Source organism: Sarcophilus harrisii, chromosome 3 (assembly GCF_902635505.1).
Source record: "Sarcophilus harrisii chromosome 3, mSarHar1.11, whole genome shotgun sequence".
NCBI lineage: Eukaryota > Metazoa > Chordata > Mammalia > Dasyuromorphia > Dasyuridae > Sarcophilus > Sarcophilus harrisii.
In genome coordinates, this window is record NC_045428.1 from 177,286,256 (window position 1) to 177,305,146 (window position 18,891).

General features: G+C 34.1%; 1 protein-coding gene across 10 annotated transcripts in view; it reads right to left on the minus strand.

Moving 5' to 3' along the window:
- MAP4K4 (mitogen-activated protein kinase kinase kinase kinase 4) overlaps positions 1 to 18,891 on the minus strand; it is a 218,117-nt gene that overhangs the window by 51,145 nt on the left and 148,081 nt on the right. For all 10 annotated transcript variants that reach the window (XM_023500436.2, XM_031958814.1, XM_023500435.2 and 7 more), the window contains exons 10-12: positions 15,644 to 15,819; positions 10,552 to 10,624; positions 6,239 to 6,449 (exon numbers count right to left, since the gene is read on the minus strand). In XM_023500436.2, the coding sequence (XP_023356204.1) occupies positions 6,239 to 6,449; positions 10,552 to 10,624; positions 15,644 to 15,819 (460 nt within the window). The remainder of the gene's footprint in view (positions 1 to 6,238; positions 6,450 to 10,551; positions 10,625 to 15,643; positions 15,820 to 18,891) is intronic.

Here is an 18,891-nt window from a genome sequence, read left to right on the forward strand (position 1 = left end):
TGATGAAAAACTAGAACAGGTTATCAAGGGAGACTGCAGAATCTCCATCACAGATGTTAAACAGGACAGACATCTTTGCAAAACAGTTTAGACAATGTCTTGAATGTCTTGCCTTGCTTTATGACCACATCAATATTCTTCATAGTTTATGACTTGGGTGCATATTAAAAATCATACTTGCAAATGAAATGTTTTAAACAGACTGCAAAACAAAGGATGTTTTATGACTGCGGGTAAAGAAGAAGGAATTGATGAGGAAAATATTTATTACTTTAAAATGCATTAAAATATTGTTTAAAAACCCTTGGGGGGAAGGTTAGGGAGTTCATCCACAGTTTCCTCCTTCTAGGACTCATAGCCAAGAAATACATAGTAAGTACTTAGCACATTTTATTATCATTATTTGTTTAAAACTTTCAATTGCCCAAGTCCTACAATTAAACTTCATACTAACCTACTTTCCATACTAGATCTCTTTCTTCTCCTCTATTTCTAACAATGTTTTTTTTGTTTTATGGGATTTTCCTCCCACCTAAAAGGTAACAATTCAGCATTTGTGAGTCACTTTAGCCCTGGTAAGGTAGTTTGTAATAGCAAGGAATAAGAACACTGGATGGAAAAAAAAAAAATTACAGATTTAATGCAACATTAGATCTTATCTAGTCCAACCCTCTCATTTAAAAAATGCGATATCTGAGGCTCAGAGAGGTTAAATACTTTATCCAAAGTCACACAAATGTCAAACTAGGGAACTCTGCATTTTCATTATACCAATATCTATCTCCCATAGGCTTTCAGGAAGCAAATTTCAAGAAAAATTTAGAAATAAAGATCAAGAGAATTCTATCACCAGAAACTGTAAAATGGATCATAATTATAGCTCAAGGAATGAGAATTCTAAAAAACCAAATTTTTAAAAATTCTTCCCATATAACTATATATAAGTCTCAATGAAAGGAACTCCTCTCCTTTCATTTCAGAGGAAAGGAGAAATAGGTATGATCACATAGGTGCTGTCTTACAGATGAACAAATAGAAATACAACAGAATAGTAGGAAACAACCAAAATATTGAGAGAAAGGAAGTCTCAACGTTCAAAATGTGGTGATAATCATGTAAAATACTTTGAACAATTAAACAAACTTATTTATATTAGAAATAAAAAAGGAGAAGCCCTATAATTGGGGATATAATGAAATAGTCACAGAGGACAAAGAGATAGCAGACATTCTAATCTACTTTTCCAACAAAAATGATTGTCAAAATATAAACACCCCCCCCCCAAAAAAAAAAAAACTATGAAGAGGGAATTTCAGCCCCAGGTAAGTGAGGAGTTATAAAGAAAGGACCTAACTGCTTGCCCAGAATGAATTACATCTCAGGGTACTAAAGGATCTTGCAAATGTAATCAGAGAAGGAATATCCAAAATATTTAAAATCTTAAGGGAAATAACAGTTCTTGCTTAGTGTTTGGCCACATTAGTAGATTTGCTTTGACAACCTGAGTCTTCTCTAGCAGCAACCTCTTTCCCCACTTTAGGCCTCAGTGCCTCCCACTTTATAACCCATTTCACATTATAACCAAATTCTAAAAAGGAAAATACATGAGTCCTTTTATCTTTAATTGTTAAATGAAAGAATTAATCTTCCCTGAAACAGTTCCAAATAGCAGCAAACAGATGGGAGATGTGAAAGGTTGCATGGAAAAGGCTTTTTTGCATCTTCCTTATCCTTGAAACTGACCTAGGCTATGATTGACCCAGAACATGAAACTCCTTTAGTTACTTTAGTGTACCAAAATGGCGAATTCCATGAGGGACTTGGCCAACTAAGTTATGTGAATTCACCATAATAAACTCTCTTCTCCCATATGCTCTAAATTTCCCAGAAATTTGGGACCCAAACTTCACACTCACTGAGCATTCTCCTCTCTTTTTCAAGAACCATTGGTATTAGGCTCCTCTGCTCTTCCTTTTTCCTTCCTTTGTCCCCTTCTTTCTCATAATGGTAAGCAAGCAATACCTACTGATAGACAAGTAGTATACAGTATCAAAACATTTTTTCTATCTATGGCTTCAAATCCTGAAGGACACTATGTTCCCAGCTACAGTACAGGAGTTCCCAGAAAAGAACAATCATGATGGGATAAAGATAGTGATGAAATTTAATATTTGTATATCACAAAATATTTTACATTGCAAAATAGTTTATACATATTGTCTTATTTGATCTTCACATCAACTCTAGAAGGTTGATGCTGTTATTATTCTTCTTTTTATGCATGAAAAAACCAAGGAGAAGGGACTTGCCCAGTATCACATAGCTAGTAAATGTCTAAAATCAGATTTGAATTTCAGTCACCTCCAATTCTATGTCTAGCATCAATGCTATCAAACCCTAAACTTTACTAAAATCATGTTTCCTGACAGAGAACATTGATGACTAGGATTCAGTGGTTCTCTAATCAAGAATTCAATGATCGAAATTTAATGATTCAACACAGATAATAAGAATTCAATGATTCTCTAATCAGACACAGAATATCAATCAATATCTAAATTTCTACTGAAACTCTCAGAAAATTGTTTCAGTACAGTTCAGACACATTAACATGTGCAATGAGGGCAAATCACAACCACTTGGTGCTTCTATATATACTGTTGATCAGTGTGAGAAATTAGGGAGAAAAATTAGTACAATTTACAGTATACTTCATCAAACACAAAATAATAGCTACATAAGTCATGACCTTGGACATGTATGATAAAAGCTACCTTAGGATTTCTGGCAAAAAGATTCATCTCTAGGTTAATGTTCTTCTGCACTCAAAATGAATTATAATAATAACAGTGATGTTAACCACAAAAACAGTTATAAGAGCTTTGGGGTTTTAAAAATGTTTTAAATGTGTTATTATTTCACTTGATCCTCCAGTATTCCAGTTGTGCTGCCCCTGAACCTAAGTTTTACATATATTAAAAAATAAGGGTAATCAGATTCACTTTGGGGGCTGGACATAAGTTCTCTGTCTCTCTCTACATACACACACACACACACACACACACACACACACACACACACACACACACACTTTTCAAAAGTAGTGACCATGTAAAATAAACCAGAAGTTATTCAGGACCTAAATTCAAAACTCTTGTCTCATGAACTTACTAGCTGGGTATCCTGGGCAAGTCCCTAATTCTCAAGTTTCAGTCCTTCACTAACCTGCTTCATTTGTTATGAGGATTAAGTGAGATAATGCTCTTTAAAATCCCATGGATCATTTCTAAGACAATGACCAATAATCAGTCACAAAGCTGAAAGGGAATTCAGAGGTCATATGGCCTAATCCATTAAAGCATCCCAGAGTTGGAAAGGGAATTTACAATCAATCTAGTCTAGTGAAGATATAACCAATAACCAGTAAAAATTCTTCATAGGACATATCCTACAAGAGAAGTCATTTTTTGCTTAAAATTAAATCAACATGCATATATTAAGAGCTGTACAAGGTATTGTGATAAACTGTGAGAAAAAAGAAGAAATAGAGAAAATCTCTGATCTTGCCTATTAAACTTTTAGAGAACTTCAATTTTTAAAGCCTTTTCCCTTACACTCTCCACCAATTTCTTCTATTAAGTAGTGCCAAACATCTATTCCATTTGATAATCAATTGTTTCATTTGTGTCAGACTCTCTGTGATCCCATTTATGGTTTTCCTGGCAAAAATACTGGAGCTCATTTTCAGATGAGGAAACTGAGCCAAACAAGGTCAAAGTGACTTGCTCCAGGTCATACAGCTAGTGTCAGGCTAGATTTGAATTCAGAAAGATAAGTCTTCCCACTTCCAGGCCCAGGAGTTTATAGCCCAGGCTAGGGCAAAACCTAGCTAATTTCTTCCCTTCTATCAGTGCTATAAATTCTTAACAACTATTACACTTCCACTAAATGTTCTACAATCCAAAAATTCCATTTCTTATAAATGATCTTCATTTGGTCCTTCCTACGAAGAATACTCTTCTGAAAGCTCTCCAGCTAATCAATATTCTCCCTAAACTATGGTACCCAGAACTAAATGCAGTATTCTAGGACATAGTCTGATCAACGCAGAGCACAGAAGGACTATCACCTCCCTATCCTGAACATAATGCCTCTCTTTAATGTAATCTACAATCACATTAACTTTTGAGGGGGGTTGGAGGTAGGTGGATATTAGATCATTTTACAAATTCATGTCAGTTTGCAAGTTATTAAAACCTCCTGATCTTTCAGATCAGTTGCATATCTTGTACTCCTTTTCTATCCTTCAATGTCCAATACAGATATCAGGTGCCCAATAAAACTGTTTTCTTATGACTGAAACTAAACATGATTTTCATAAAGATCCATCTTTTCCAATAGAATACAACTTCATTTCCTTCCCCCTCCTTCCAATCAATCTCTCCCTGTCTACTACTGGTTCTTTCCCTGCTGCCTCTATCTCCATCCTCCCTCTTTTCAGCCAAATCCTTGAAAAAGCTGTTGATGTTTGTAGCCTCCCTTAAACCATTCTTTTGCAATGGAATCTCACTTCTGACGCCTGTCAACTGAAACTGCTCTCTCCAAAGTTGCCAAATCCAACATCATCAACTCCAGTGACTATTCATACTTTTTAGAATAAAAAAAACTCCTCTACTTAGCTTTAAATCCCTTTACAATGTGACCTTATCTTTCTGGTCTCATTGAAATTAATTCCTCTCATGCATCCAGAATTCATCAAAATGGATTTTTCTCTCTTGCTTATATATAATATTTCATTTCCCATTGTAGTGATTTTGTATTGATCATCCACCCAGACCCGGAATGAACTCTATCCTTACTCTACCTCAAAGATTCCTTTCAAAACAGCACTACTTCCTACATGAAGCTCTTCCTAATTACAATTTCAAGGACCCTGTCTCCCAAACAAGTGTTAACTACCTGGTGTATATTTGCATTTATTCTGCATTTAGATAAAATATTCTGCATAATCTACATATTTATTATTCAAACATATGTACACATATACATATGTACATACACAAGCATTTTCGTCCATCTACTTACTGTCTTCCCTATGAGAAGGCAAACTCATAAAGTGTAAGGATTGTTTCATTATTTGTAATTGAATTCTCTAAGGATAGCACAATACTCAATAAGAGGAGCTTAATAATTACTTATGGGTTAAGTGAGAAGTTATTGGGAAGAGAAAGGTTTTTTGTTTTTGTTTTTTAAAGCCAATCAAAACAATTTTTAAAGAATATATAAAGAATATAACAGGGGCAGCTAGATGGCACAATAGAGTCAGGAAGGCTTGAGGTCAAATCCAACCTCAAACACTTACTAGCTGTGAGAAGGCAGGGCATTTAACTTCAATTGCCTCCCCTAGATAAATAAATAAAATTTAAAAAAAAAAAAAAGTAGTAGTAATAATAATAGAGGCTAGCATTTATGTAGTATCCTTTCTGCACTTTATCTGTACTCTCTGCAAAGCATTGTGCTAAGTATTTTACTATTATTTTATTTGACCTTCACAACAACCCTGAGAACTAGGTAATGTTTATTATCCCCATTTTATAGCTAAAGAAACTTGGGAAAACAAAGATTAAGTGTTTTGCCAGGATCAAAGAGGTAGTAAAGGTTTGACATCAGATCTGAATTCAAGTTTTCCTGACTCCAAAGCCAGAATTCAATGTGCCACCAAACAGCTTTTCAAAACCAAACCAAACCAAACCAACAATCCCCATACAGTCACCAAATTCTGATGCCCCACTCACTTTTTCCCCCTCAGTCTTTTGACTTCAACATTCAACTGAGTTTCTGCCTTCTCAGGTTACCAACACTCTTTTTTTTTTTTTTTTTTGGATCATTTCTCTTGAATTTGTATTGAATTCTCTCTACTATGTTCCTGATGAGGGATCATCTGCTCTCTGACTGAAAACATCTAGTGAAAGTAGTAATTCATTTTCCACATTAGTCCACTCCATTACTGACCAGTTCTATGCATTATAAAAGTTTTTATTTAAAGGTATAGCAAGGGAAGGGAGAAGTGGGATACTATTTACTTGAGAAAAACACGTCTTCCTCAGGCTCTGAATGGTTATGCCTGGGTGAGCAGAAGCTTTTTTTTTCTGAAGACATGTAGGGTCTTAAAGCTACTTTGTTTTAAAACAAACAGAGTAAAAGAAAGAACACAGTGAACCCTTCATCCTGTCACTACCTCTTCCAGTCGTCTCCTCTGCTCTTTCTGCTGCTCAATGCGTTTCTGCCTCTCTGCCAGGAGTTGCCTTTTATATTCCTCCTGCTCTCGGAGTTGCTGTTCCTGTAGAAGTTGTTGCCTCCGTAGAGCCTCCGAGCGTTCCTTGTTTTCCTGTTGCAGTCTTAAGAAATCCCGCCGAAGGGTAGATTCACCAGGCACATTAACAATGGAACTATTTTTTTTAAAAAGGACACACATACACACACACAGAGGAATTAAGGGTTAGCCACAAGAATAAATGACCTTGTGAGCTTATGGAAGCTTCATCTCAGATTCCTATTCCTTTTTTTTTCTTTGATATAACTTATTTTTCCATCAACAAGCATCTATTTTATTTTTCAATTAAAAGGCATCTATTTAATGACATCCAGAAAGAAAGGAAAAGGAAGGAGAGAGTAAAGGAAAGATGGAAGAGAGGAAAAGAAAAAAGGCAGGGAAGGACGGAAGGAAGGAAGAAACAAAGAAAGAAAAAATTTGTAACAAAAATACAGAGTGAAGCAAAATCAATTTGCACGCTGGCCATGTCCAAAACTGTTATCTCACTCTGAAACCTGAGTTCTAACACTTCTCTGTCAAGACCACCTGATATTCTTACTGTAAATTGATTCATTTGGTGAATTCTTCATTTTCATGGCTTCTATTAACCCTTTCTAAAAAGACTATCAGAATCTTTATGTCTGATTTCAATTCATCACCTGTATTTCCGCAATACTGAATTTATAGCATACATTTTTTGGGGGAGAGTGGGGCAGCACATGCTGAGGCAATTGGGGTTAAGTGACTTGTCCAGGGTCACACAGACAGGATATGTTAAATGCCTGAGGCCAAATTTGAACTCAGGTCTGGTGCTCTATCCACTGCACCAACTAGCTGCCCTTATAGCATACATTTTAAGTTCAATTATTTATAATTATTAATAAAATAATTTCTATATGATTACCCGTTATGTATACTATAAATAAGAAATCTGATATTTCATCAATTATAATTTATAATTATTAGTAATTATTTCACCCATTTACTTTACAAATATTTACATGTCAGGTACTATATTTTCAACTGCAAATAGCATAAGTATACTTAGATATGCTACCAACATCATCTATTTAAAACTAATCTTATCAATCTCCCTCCCAAGTCCAAAAATCTATTATTATATAATGGCAATATATTGAAACTGGAAGGGGGCAGAAAGGAGAGAAAATACTAATAGCTGAGGGAAATAATACAGAATGTGGTGCTTGTGTAGATAGTGGAATACAAGCTAAAGGCCAAGATTTCTAAGAGACTGAGGTGAGGAGGGAAATGCATTGCAAGCTTCAGAACAAACTGCATTAAAAACAAGAAATGGAATACCACTGGTTGATGGACTGCTGTGAAGAGGACCAAAATGATGTCACTATGTTGGAGTCAAAGTACAGCATAACTGACAGTGGCTGATCAGAATAATATGAGCTCAGAAGGCTTTAGCACAAATAGTCTATTTAAGCATGTGACATGGAGATGTCTAAATTTTTCCATATCACATTTTTCATAAACATCAGATGTAAAGGCTTTGAAGAATGCCAGTTCTGTTGGACCATTAAGTAAATGAAGGGAAGTAGTATGTATATATAACAAGGCTAGAAAGGGAAGTTTAGAGGCAGGTTGTTGTCAAAGCCAAATAGTAGTGTTTGTGTTTGGTCTTAGGGAGATAGAAGTTTTTTGAGTTTTTTGAGCAGGAGTGATGTGTGGCCAGAGGTAGTATTTGAGTTGAGCTTTGAAGGATCTAAGAATTCTAAAAGGTGAAGCTGAGGAAAAGAAAACAATTTGTATATGTAGCTGCTTAAACTCTACTCTTTTTTTTTTTTTAATTATAGCTTTTTATTTACAAGATATATGCATGGGTAATTTTTCAGCACTGACCCTTGCATAATCTTCTGTTTCAACTTTTCCCCTCTCCCTCCACTCCCTCCACCAGATGGCAGGCAGACCAATACATGTTAAATATATTGAAGTATATGTTAAATACAATATATGTTTACATATCCATACATAAACTCTACTCTTTCTTCGAAACACAGCTCATACTATACCTCTTCCAGGAAGTCCTTTTCTGATTGCTCTCTCCTGGCTACTATTTCTGCACTCCTATTAATGTGTTTAAACACTTTAGAAACCAAGTGATTGTTCTGTTTCCTTTAAGCTATTTATGGCTTTTCAAAGAGAATGAAAATGAAAAGCTCATTCTGCTGCTCTATATGCTTGTCAAGCCTAGACAATCCTAGATAGGCAGAAGTTGCCTAATACTTTTTAGGTGTCTAAAACCACATATGTAATTCTTCACTTTAAAATTTCCCTTAATACTTGAACCAGTGGTCACAAAATCTAAATCTAGTAATAGATCTCCAAGGATATTTCAAAATTTTGAAAACAGAATTAAATATAATTCATACTCATGTCACTTTGGCTTCACTCTTCTTCCCAGTTCCCCAATCCCTGAATAGTAAGTAATACATTGCATTTCCTCTAAAGGAAAAAACAACTATATATGTTGCCTCCACTTCAGCACCTCCCACTCATTTCTCAATTCTTTGCAATCTAGTTTCCAATTATAAGACTTGACTAAGAACCAATAAAATAGTTCTTAATTGTAAAATCTGGTGTCCTTTTCTCTGTTCAGAAATGACTTCTTGACATTTAAACTATTGCCCAACTCTTCTCTACTCCTGTAAACACACTTATACTTTAAACTATGTGACCACTTTTTCTCCTTCCCTATATCTTTACCCATGTGCTGTATCTGACCCTCTTTATCTGTCTCCCTCTCTCCCTTCCTCCCCTCCTCCTCTCTCTCTGCATCTCTCCTCTTCCCAACACCACCCCCATTTCCTCAAGATCTGTCTGTTGTTTTTGTTGTTCTCTCACAATTAACACTCCAGGCCCACAGATACATGACAGATCATCTGAACCACACACACACACACTCATATTAAAATATCTGCTTAATAGTTTTCAATACCTCCCTGAAGACAGAAATGCTGTAGCTTAGAATTAAAATCTTTGCTCATTCTAATTTGCCTTTCCCAGATTCATTTCAGTTTCAAGAACTTTCTATTCTAACCAAAATGGTCTCCTGGTTGTTGCCTAAACCTGACCATTTTCTTTCCCATCTTTCTGTCTTTGTACAGGTCATTTTGCCATTGCTGAAATGGCACTTTTTTCCCCCATAGCCTCTTGAAATCCTTAGTTTTTTTATTAAAAAATTGATTCAAGTACCAACTTAAAAAAGTTTTCCAGTTTCTTTGGGGTTTGGTATACCTATCCTCTTTAAATGGACTAGTATTTACCTATCTACATTAAATGTTGCTATCTTACCCATACCAACAAAATTACGTCCCCTGAAGTTAAGACTATTTTAAAAGCTCTGTCTTTATTTTCCCAGCTTCTAGAATGACTAAATATAACAGATATATAATAAATGCTTAATTTTGATCTGTAGGTAACTGCTCAATACTATCAATAATGCCAATTATAATCAGCAGAAATATTTGAAAAAGATGCTTATGATACTTTGACAAACGCGTACAAAGTTGTTGTGGTTTTTTCCAGTAGAATTCACATTCTTAAAGCATGAACAGTTGAAAATCTTTATGCACAAACAGAATATGGATAATACAAAGAATATGAACCATCTTTTCCTTGTTCAATCTTCTTAACCCATTTCAGGCTCTTTTAGGTTACCAATTTCTAGGATATATTCCAATGGTTACTAAACTTATTCTTATCCTAAACTGCCTTCCTTTTGATCAATTACTGCTTTTTCAATTTCACAGCTCATGCTCTCCCTCCCTAAAATCACATTATCAGGCTCCCAATATTCTCAATTATCTGTCTTTATCACATTAATCTAGGTTCAAGCTATCAAATAAAGCTGTTTTAATTTCTCAAAATTCATGAAGTCAAGCAAAAAACTCAGTTTCTACACTCAAAACACAGATTTAAAGCTGTTTCTGGGGAAATATAAACTATTTGATTCCTGGAAGTACACCAATCACTAGGAAGGTGAAAACAAATGTCTGTTTGGGGAAGAGTATGTTTGAGGGAATGGGAAAGCAGAAGTTCACAAGAAAGTTTTTTTAAGGAATAAAAGAATAGGCCTAAAATATTAAGGAATATTTATTTCTAGGTCATGTTAAAATTCCCTCAGAATTCTTCTAAGCATGAGTCTTAATGATAGGTTTAGAATTCCTAAGATCAAAGTATCCTTTTAAAATGTGCACTTAAGTTATTACCTGGGCTCTCCTTCTTGTTCAGGTACTTCTTCCTCCTCTTCTTCACTTCCACTATACTCATACTCTGTCTCATCTATGAAAGTGAAGAGAAAAATATAGAGATGGGCTGGAGAATTATAAGACATTTGTGTAAAGACATGCAAATTCCTATGAAGAGTCATGTACATGTCTTAGTGATCTTTAATTGAGAATATTACATAATATACACCTAGGAACATCTCTGCATCATGATTCATGTTGAGCTGGGTATTAGTCCTAGCACTCCCATAAGCATGTGAGAAATTTGTAACAGAAGAAAATCAGTAAGAATAGTTCATTAAGCTGTATTCCTTATGAAAAAACAATTAGGTGAAATAGAAGAAAAAGTACTAGGCCTGAAATCAGAATCATCTTTATGAGTTCAAATCTGGTCTCAGACACAACCATTTTTGCTTCATTTCTTCATCCATAAAATGTCTGGAAAAGGAAATGGCAAGCCAATCTAGTATATTTGCCAAGAAAACCCCAAACAGAATCACAAAGAATCATATAAGACTAAAAACTAAACAAAAATAGATTCTATCTAGTTTTTTATAGGTATGAGTTTATATCCTTATTTTTTAAATTAAAAAAAAAATACTTATTCATTTTGAAATTAGATACAAAATGACAAAAAAAGAATAATTCCATTTTTACAGCACAAAAAGAAAGAATCCATTACAAAACTATGAATATTTTACACGGTTTCCTTAAAAAAAAAAAATCACTATGTAATAAATACTAGATATCATTTTCTTAGGTAATATATTCTTATTAACAATTAGCATTTAATATGGCACCTTTAAGTTTTGAAAAGCAATTTACATATATTATCTTATTTGAGCTCACAACAATGTCATAAAGTCAATGTTATTATTACTCTCATTTTATAAATGTGGAAATTGAGGTCAAGAGACAGGTTAAGTGCCTTACCCAGAATCACACAACTATTAAAGATCCAAGACCAGATTTTAACGTCTTTCTGGCCCAAATCTATCACTCATGCCACCTCATTGCCTACTGTACCAAATTCTCCAAATGGATGGCTTGAACACAAAATTTGAGTAACAGGACAAAGCCTTAGGCTACTGCTCATTTTGGAAAGTAAATGATCTTGCCTATTTTACCACAATGCCGCCATCTTTTAAACATGTTTAAACATAGAATACAATGAATACAGCACAATTAAATTACCCACAAAATCTCGACAATGCACAGAGTGGAGTAAAAAGTATGACTGATGGCATATATAACCTGTAAAAGAAGTCAGGTGTGAAAATAAAAGATAATCAGTGGGACAACCTAATGATGCTATGGTATCCTCAAGGTATAAAAAGAAGGCAGCTTGTAAAACAATGGGCAAGTAAATTTCTGAAAGATTTGTGGTAAGATTTAGAAGGGTGTTACAAAGGAAAAGAAGATGAGAAAAAGAAGAGTGTTGTGAGTGGAAGTACCCACTAAACAAACTAATTATCATTTTAAGAAAATAGTGGTCCCATGCAAAGAAATTAAAACCTTTGGAGAAAATGGCAGGATTTTTGGTTTACTTTTGGATATTTGTTGGGGTTTTGTTTTGTTTTGTTTTTTGAGGAAAGGGAATTCATTTCAGATGTATCAATTTTTCAGGCCCTAACAAGAAACTAAAATGAAAAAAATCAATAGGATGTTTGAAATATGAAACTAATGCACTGAAGGAAAATTTCTTCTTATATTAAAATCCATTCCTCTGTAACATATATCCATTACCCTTGCACCCTGAAACTAATAAGAGTTAAGTCTAATCTCACAGACAACAGCTCTTCAAATATCTTTACAAAGCTAATCATGTCTCCTCTAAATTTGCTTTTTCTTCAGATTAACACCCCAGTACTTTCAAATTGATCCCTGCATGACATTTTGAGTCCTCTCCTATTTACTTTCTTTATAAGCTCAATCATATCAATATCCTTTCTAAAACTTGGCCTCCCAGAAATGAATACTCTTACCTGTGGCCTAACCAGGGCAGAATATAGTGTCCTGGACCCTGTGCTTCTAAGAATATAATTTAGGACCATCTTAGCTTTTTGGTGCTACTTAATTATATACTTAACTAAAAATTCAATGAGGTCCTTCTGACCTCCACAAATTTTTGTCCATATCACTCATTCCACATGTTTTCAGTTGACTTAAGCCTCAGTTTAAAACTTTTCAATTCTTATATTTCATCATATTGAATTGAATCTACTTTTTCTAGCCATTAAGACCCTTTTGATTTATCTTTTATATAGTGTTAGGGCTTAACTTTATGTAATTCGTAAATTCATGAATATGCTATTTATGGCTTCAATGAAGTTACTTAAAATCATTATGTTAGCAACCTATCCTGCTTTTAGTTGACAATGGCACCATTGTTTGAGTCTAAATCATTCAATAAATTAAAAAACCCATTAAAAACCTATTTTAAATTGATTTACATTACTAGCTTTTGATGTGTGAAATAGGTCAATACAGCAAAGTCACTAATTTGAGTATTACTGATTAATGAACTAATATTCAACAGATAAAAATATGGGTTTAAAAGGTATGAAAACACAAAGGATATGAATAGAGAATGTTCAGATGAACAAATTAAAACTATTTTTAGTCATAGGAAAAAATGCTCTAAATCACTATTGATTAGAGAAATGTAAATTACTACATTCTGAGGTATCACTTCACATCTTTCAGATTGGCTTAAGATGAAAAACATAATGATAAATGTTGGAGGGGATGTGGGAAAACTAGTATACTATATTGTTGGTGGAGTTGTGATCTAATCTAGTCATTCTGGAGAGCAATTTGAAGCTATAATCAAAGGGCTGTCAAACTGGGCATACTCTTTGATCCAACAATGTCTCCAATAGGTGTATATCCCAAAGAGATCATAAAAAAGGGGAAAGAATCCACATATACAAAAATGTTTGTGGCAGTCATAAGTTGGGAAATAGCTGAATTTATTATAGCATATGAATGTTATGGAATATTATTGTTCTATAAGAAATAATCAGCAGGATGATTTCCATAAAGGCCTGGAGAGACTTATGTGAACTGATGCTGAATGAAGTGAGTAGAACCAGGAGAACACTGTATGCATCAACAAAATTATGTGATGGTTAACTATGATGGACTTGGTTCTTTTTTTTAACAATGAGGTGATTCAGGCCAATTCCAATAGACTCGTGATGGAGAGAACCATCTGCATCCAGAGAGAGGACTATGGGGACTAAATGTGGATCACAGCATAATTATTTTTGTCATTTTTGTTGATGTTTGTTTACTTGTATTTTTCTTGCTCATTTTTTTCTTTTTCATCTGATTTTTCTCGTGCATTATCATAAATGTGGAAATATGCTTAGAAGAATTGTACGTGTTTAATGTAGATTGGATTACTTGCTTTCTAGGAGAGGCAGAAATGTGGAGGGAGGGAAGGAGAAAAATTTGGAACACAAAGTTCTGCAAGGGTGATTATTGAAAACTATCTTTGCATGTATTTTCCAAAAAAAATTATTATAAAATTACAAAAAAAAAAAAAAAAAAAAAAAAAGAAAAGAAAAAAAGATTCCAGGACATGCCCAGGATTTCATATTTGACTGAATCTCTTTTATAAGCTTTATTCTATTATCATCTGATTTCCTCAAAGGGCAGAAAAAGATTTTGTTAAATAGGTTTTTATTTATTCAAGGTTCTATTGTTGTAATTGCTTTAGGAATTCAGACAAAGGAAGGCCTGCTGTAGACTGAATTCCTCAAGGAAAAATTTTTAGGCTGAGGTAGGTCTTCATGAATTAAGATCCATAAAAGAGAGTAAGAAAGAAGTCATTTCAAGAAGAAACACCACAAAGGCATAGATGCAGAGTGAGTATGGCATAGCAAGCAACAAAGATATCACACTTAACTTAGTAGAAATTTGTGTCTAAGTATTTGGATTTGATAAAATAGGCTATGTAGATTTCTTATAGAAGGGAGAGGACAAATGAAATGGCATTTTACTGAATATCAATTTTCAGACTATGAAAAACAATTAGATGGACAATCTTTAGAATTGGCCCATCAAAACCTCTATTTTGGATATACATTCCAAAGGACAAGGAACAAGAGCTGGATTTGAATAGGACAATGAGAGCAGGCTGGATTCAACTTGGAAAACTTAACAGAGTTTTGAACAACCTCCAAATTTATCCAGGAGAAATCCTGGAGTTCATCCACTTAATTGCATTATTTTTTCTGGGGAATACTACAGGATTGTGAGGTATGGCAAACCACAGTCTCTGAAGAAGTACAGCCTCAGTTCTCTGAGAAAATGGTGGAGAAATGTATGGTAGACATAATAGGGCTGTAACTATTAGCTCTCCTCAAAAAACTGCATGTGGAACAACAAAGAGAAAGGACATACCTCAAAAAGATGTACAAATAAAAAAACAGACATGAGCAAGAGTAATACAGAGCTTGGAGCCCCAGATTATACTACTCCTCTTGGAGTATGGGAAGACATGAACAAAAATTGCAAAGAATCAGAAGGCATAGAGAGACTAATCTTTATCACTGGTATGTCAACAGGGATTAGGTTACAGACCCAACAAAGCCCTGAAATAATTTTAGAAAAACCAACACTGTGCTCAATAAATATTTAGTACATGAAAGAAAATTTTTCTGGTAGTAACTTTTAGTATCAATAAAGCATAGGAACAAAGATATTTTCAAGTCCTAAGAAAGACCTAAAATAACACCTCCACTACTCTGCTCATTTGACCAACTACCATACCTTAATTTGAGTACTTAAAATTTGGAAGAAACAAGCAACAGCTTGCAGCCAAAGTGGCAGCCTTATGTGGGTTCCAGTTTGGTGACAAGATTTATTTTTGAGTCTTTGCTAGGACCAGAAATTAAGACCTAGTATCAACATGGCTAAGGATGTAAATACCTGACTAAAAGCCATTTGGCATTTCTCAGTGAAGAGAGCAGAGATAGAGAAGAATAGGAAGTCAAAACCTATTCAAAGCGACAGGAAACTGGAAATAACTGCAAAATAAAGATTAAAAATAAAACAAATTTGATACCTTTCTCCCCTCTCTTCTTTCTTGTCCGATCTATATGGTCCTTAAGCTGGATTCTAACTTGCCTTTCATTTGGCTGATCCCTTATAAAAGGATGCTTCAAAAGCTGCTCTGTAGAGGGACGTTGCATGTAGTTCTTCACTAGGCACCCCTCTATAAAGCTAAAAAACTTTTTTGACCTGTAGAAGAAAGGGGGAAAATTAAGAATCTGTATAATAAAGAATCATTAAGTTTCCACTGGAAACGGCACTTCTACAAAAATAATCATGTACAATAACAAACCGGCAAACCAGGACCATAGGTGAAGAACCTGAAGACACAAGATAAAAAAAAGATGCTTCAAAAGACATTTTGGAAGACTAAAAAAGTATTGCATAAGGTTCCTATAAGGAACAGGGTAATAATGCATATGGACCAGGCCCACTGAAAAACAGAGAAAGAAATCTTTACTCTTCGTAAAAGGGAAAGGAGAGGGGAGAGAAGGTTGTTACATTTAAATCATAATGTGATTATATGATCTATCTAGATCACTTGGTTAAGTGAAAGAATAGAACTAAAGCATAGGCCAGAAAGAATGGAAGAAAGATAATAGTCCAGAAAGAGAAGACATCAAATGACATGCCTTTTAATGCAATAAATTTCTTCAAAATCATAAACACTTGTGATTGTATTCTTTTTTTTTTTTTTTTTTTTTTTTTTTTTTTTTTTTTTTTTTTTTTTTTTTTGCGTTACAGCAATTGGGGTTAAGTAACTTGCCCAGGGTCACACAGCTAGCAAATTTAAGTGTCTGAGGCCAGATTTGGTGCTATTCTTTTTTTAAAAAGGAAAAAATAACAACATGGAGGCTGCATTACATTTTTTACATTTTACATTTTTCTAAATGATTTCTATTTTATACACACTAATGCACACACACAAAAACACATATTCCTTTAGCAATTGTAGATCTTAAAATCTTTGGGAGTTATCATGTGCTTCATCCCCTCCCTTACCCCCTCCTCAAAATAACTTAAAGGCAATCTTCTGATGCTGAGCATCTCTGAATTAAGCTACAGCAATTTTTGGACGAGCAACATACAATCTTGTAACTGGGCCTTCAGATGACAACTTTCCAACTTAGCAAAACCAGTCAAAGCCTATCCTTTGTTAGCAAAGCTTTAGAAAATAGAGAGGATCATCTCCATGCTATAATGAAGTAACCCATCAGGACTTTAGGAGAAGTTACATTTTAAGACTGATTCTTTTGTTTGTGTGATCATGAGAGAATTAATTTTTTTGATTCTGTCTCTACATCTGTAAAATGGGGATAATAATATTTGTGCTTTCTAATCTCCTATCCTTGTTGTGACTTCAATGCTCTGTAAAGTTTAGGATACAATATAAAATTTAAGTAAATTTGACTATTTATAGTATAATACATAGATTACTATGTATACTAGTACATTTGTATTACTACATTTAAATCATCCTATCTCTGACATAATTCTATAATGACTTTATTTTTATTTAATTCCTATCATTTCTCTTTTCTTTGAAGATTTCTAAGTGAAGTTTTAGGAAAATACCTTATTTTCCAGTTGAGACTTAGCTATTTAACTAGTTGGGAGATTCTAGTGAAGCTTCTTTCACAATGTGTTGGCATTACAGGTAAAGATTTGGTCTTTAGATTATGATTTAAGTAAAGTATTCCTAAGAGGATGTAACTGAAAGATGAAGCAACACAATTTTCACATCAGCAAAAAAGATTTTTATATACAAATCAGAGGAAAGGACACAAGGACATTCCTGACCTCAGCATTTTATTAAAAATTAAATTAAAAATTTATCAAATTTAATTTAATTTTAAAAATAGTAAAAATTAAAAATTAAAAAAAAAAAAGACAGCAAGACTCTAGAAAGTTCAAGGACTTCAAGAAAGTTCTAGGATGGTTATTTCCTGACTCTATGACTTTGACAAATATTTAGTCTTCTTAAGGTCTCAAGTTTCTTTATCTGTAAAATTAGAAGTGAGCAAGATGACTTCTGATCATAAGATCAAAAGATTGCTAAGATTTAGAAATGAGGATGAACTAAAAGACCAAAATCTCCCATTTTAGAAACAAGAAAACAGAGGGCCACAGAAGTTAAGTGATGGGTCCAAGGTCACAAAGGTTATGCAAAGACCTGAGTTCAAATCCTCTGACTCCAATGTTAGTAATTTTTCCACTGTACCATGCTGCTTTCAATGATGTCTCTTCCAGAGTTAAAATTATATTAAGTACCCTTAACTATCTTTTACAGGGAAAGTTTTATTAACTATAGCAATCTGTTTCCCAATAACTATTTTCCAACATGCCATTTAACCGAGGAATGACTTACTTCTTTTTCCCCAAATACATGATATACATATGAAGTTTTCAACTTATTTCAATAAATCTCCACCCTTTTCCATATTAAATGTGTGAATGTGTATGTGTGTATGTGATTTCATCAGTGTTGAAGTCTCCCAGTGATCTTACCCATTCAAATTACGACATTCTTTACAACTTTAGTTAAGTTGACTTGTCTAACATCACACACTAGGATGTGCCAAAGTCTTGAACCCAGGTCTTCTGACTTTGAGACCAGCTCTGTAGTCAATGTATCACACAGACTTACAGGTTTTGTAAACTATCAGTAAATAAATAAACTTCCCTGGAAGACAGATAATTCATAAACCTTTTATGAGTCAGTTCTATTCTATAAAACTACCCTGTAGCACCTTAACTGAGTTAGATGTGGCTCAAAATTCAAGTCAAGAAAGAGAAACAGAATTAAGGAGAGTCATAAAAGTGCTCCCTTCACTCCTCACCCCAAATTTTGTTCTCCTGCTTATATTAGGTAGAAAGTTGCTTTGGATTCTGGAAGACTTAGCTGGCAGAAGTTCCAGCAGGTCCTACCAAGATAAAAAAAAGTTTCTTTATATTGGTCTGGCCAGAAACTATATGGTTGGAAATGATTCTTACTAGAAGCTATCATGGCAACTCATGAAGAAAAGCTACTAAATAAAAAGTAGTGGGGTCTGTGATATGCCGATCGAAATCAAGTTTATTTTAGAATCATTTCCCTAAAATGGCTAAAATGTTAACTCAGTCCCAGAGTGGAATTTCCAGGACATCCAAGCTTGCTTCTGTTTTCATAAGAGAGCTCACTGATCAGTGATCCTAAAGCTCAAAAGTATATACAAATCTTAAGACCTAAATAGGAACAAAAATCTCCAAAATTATGTGTTC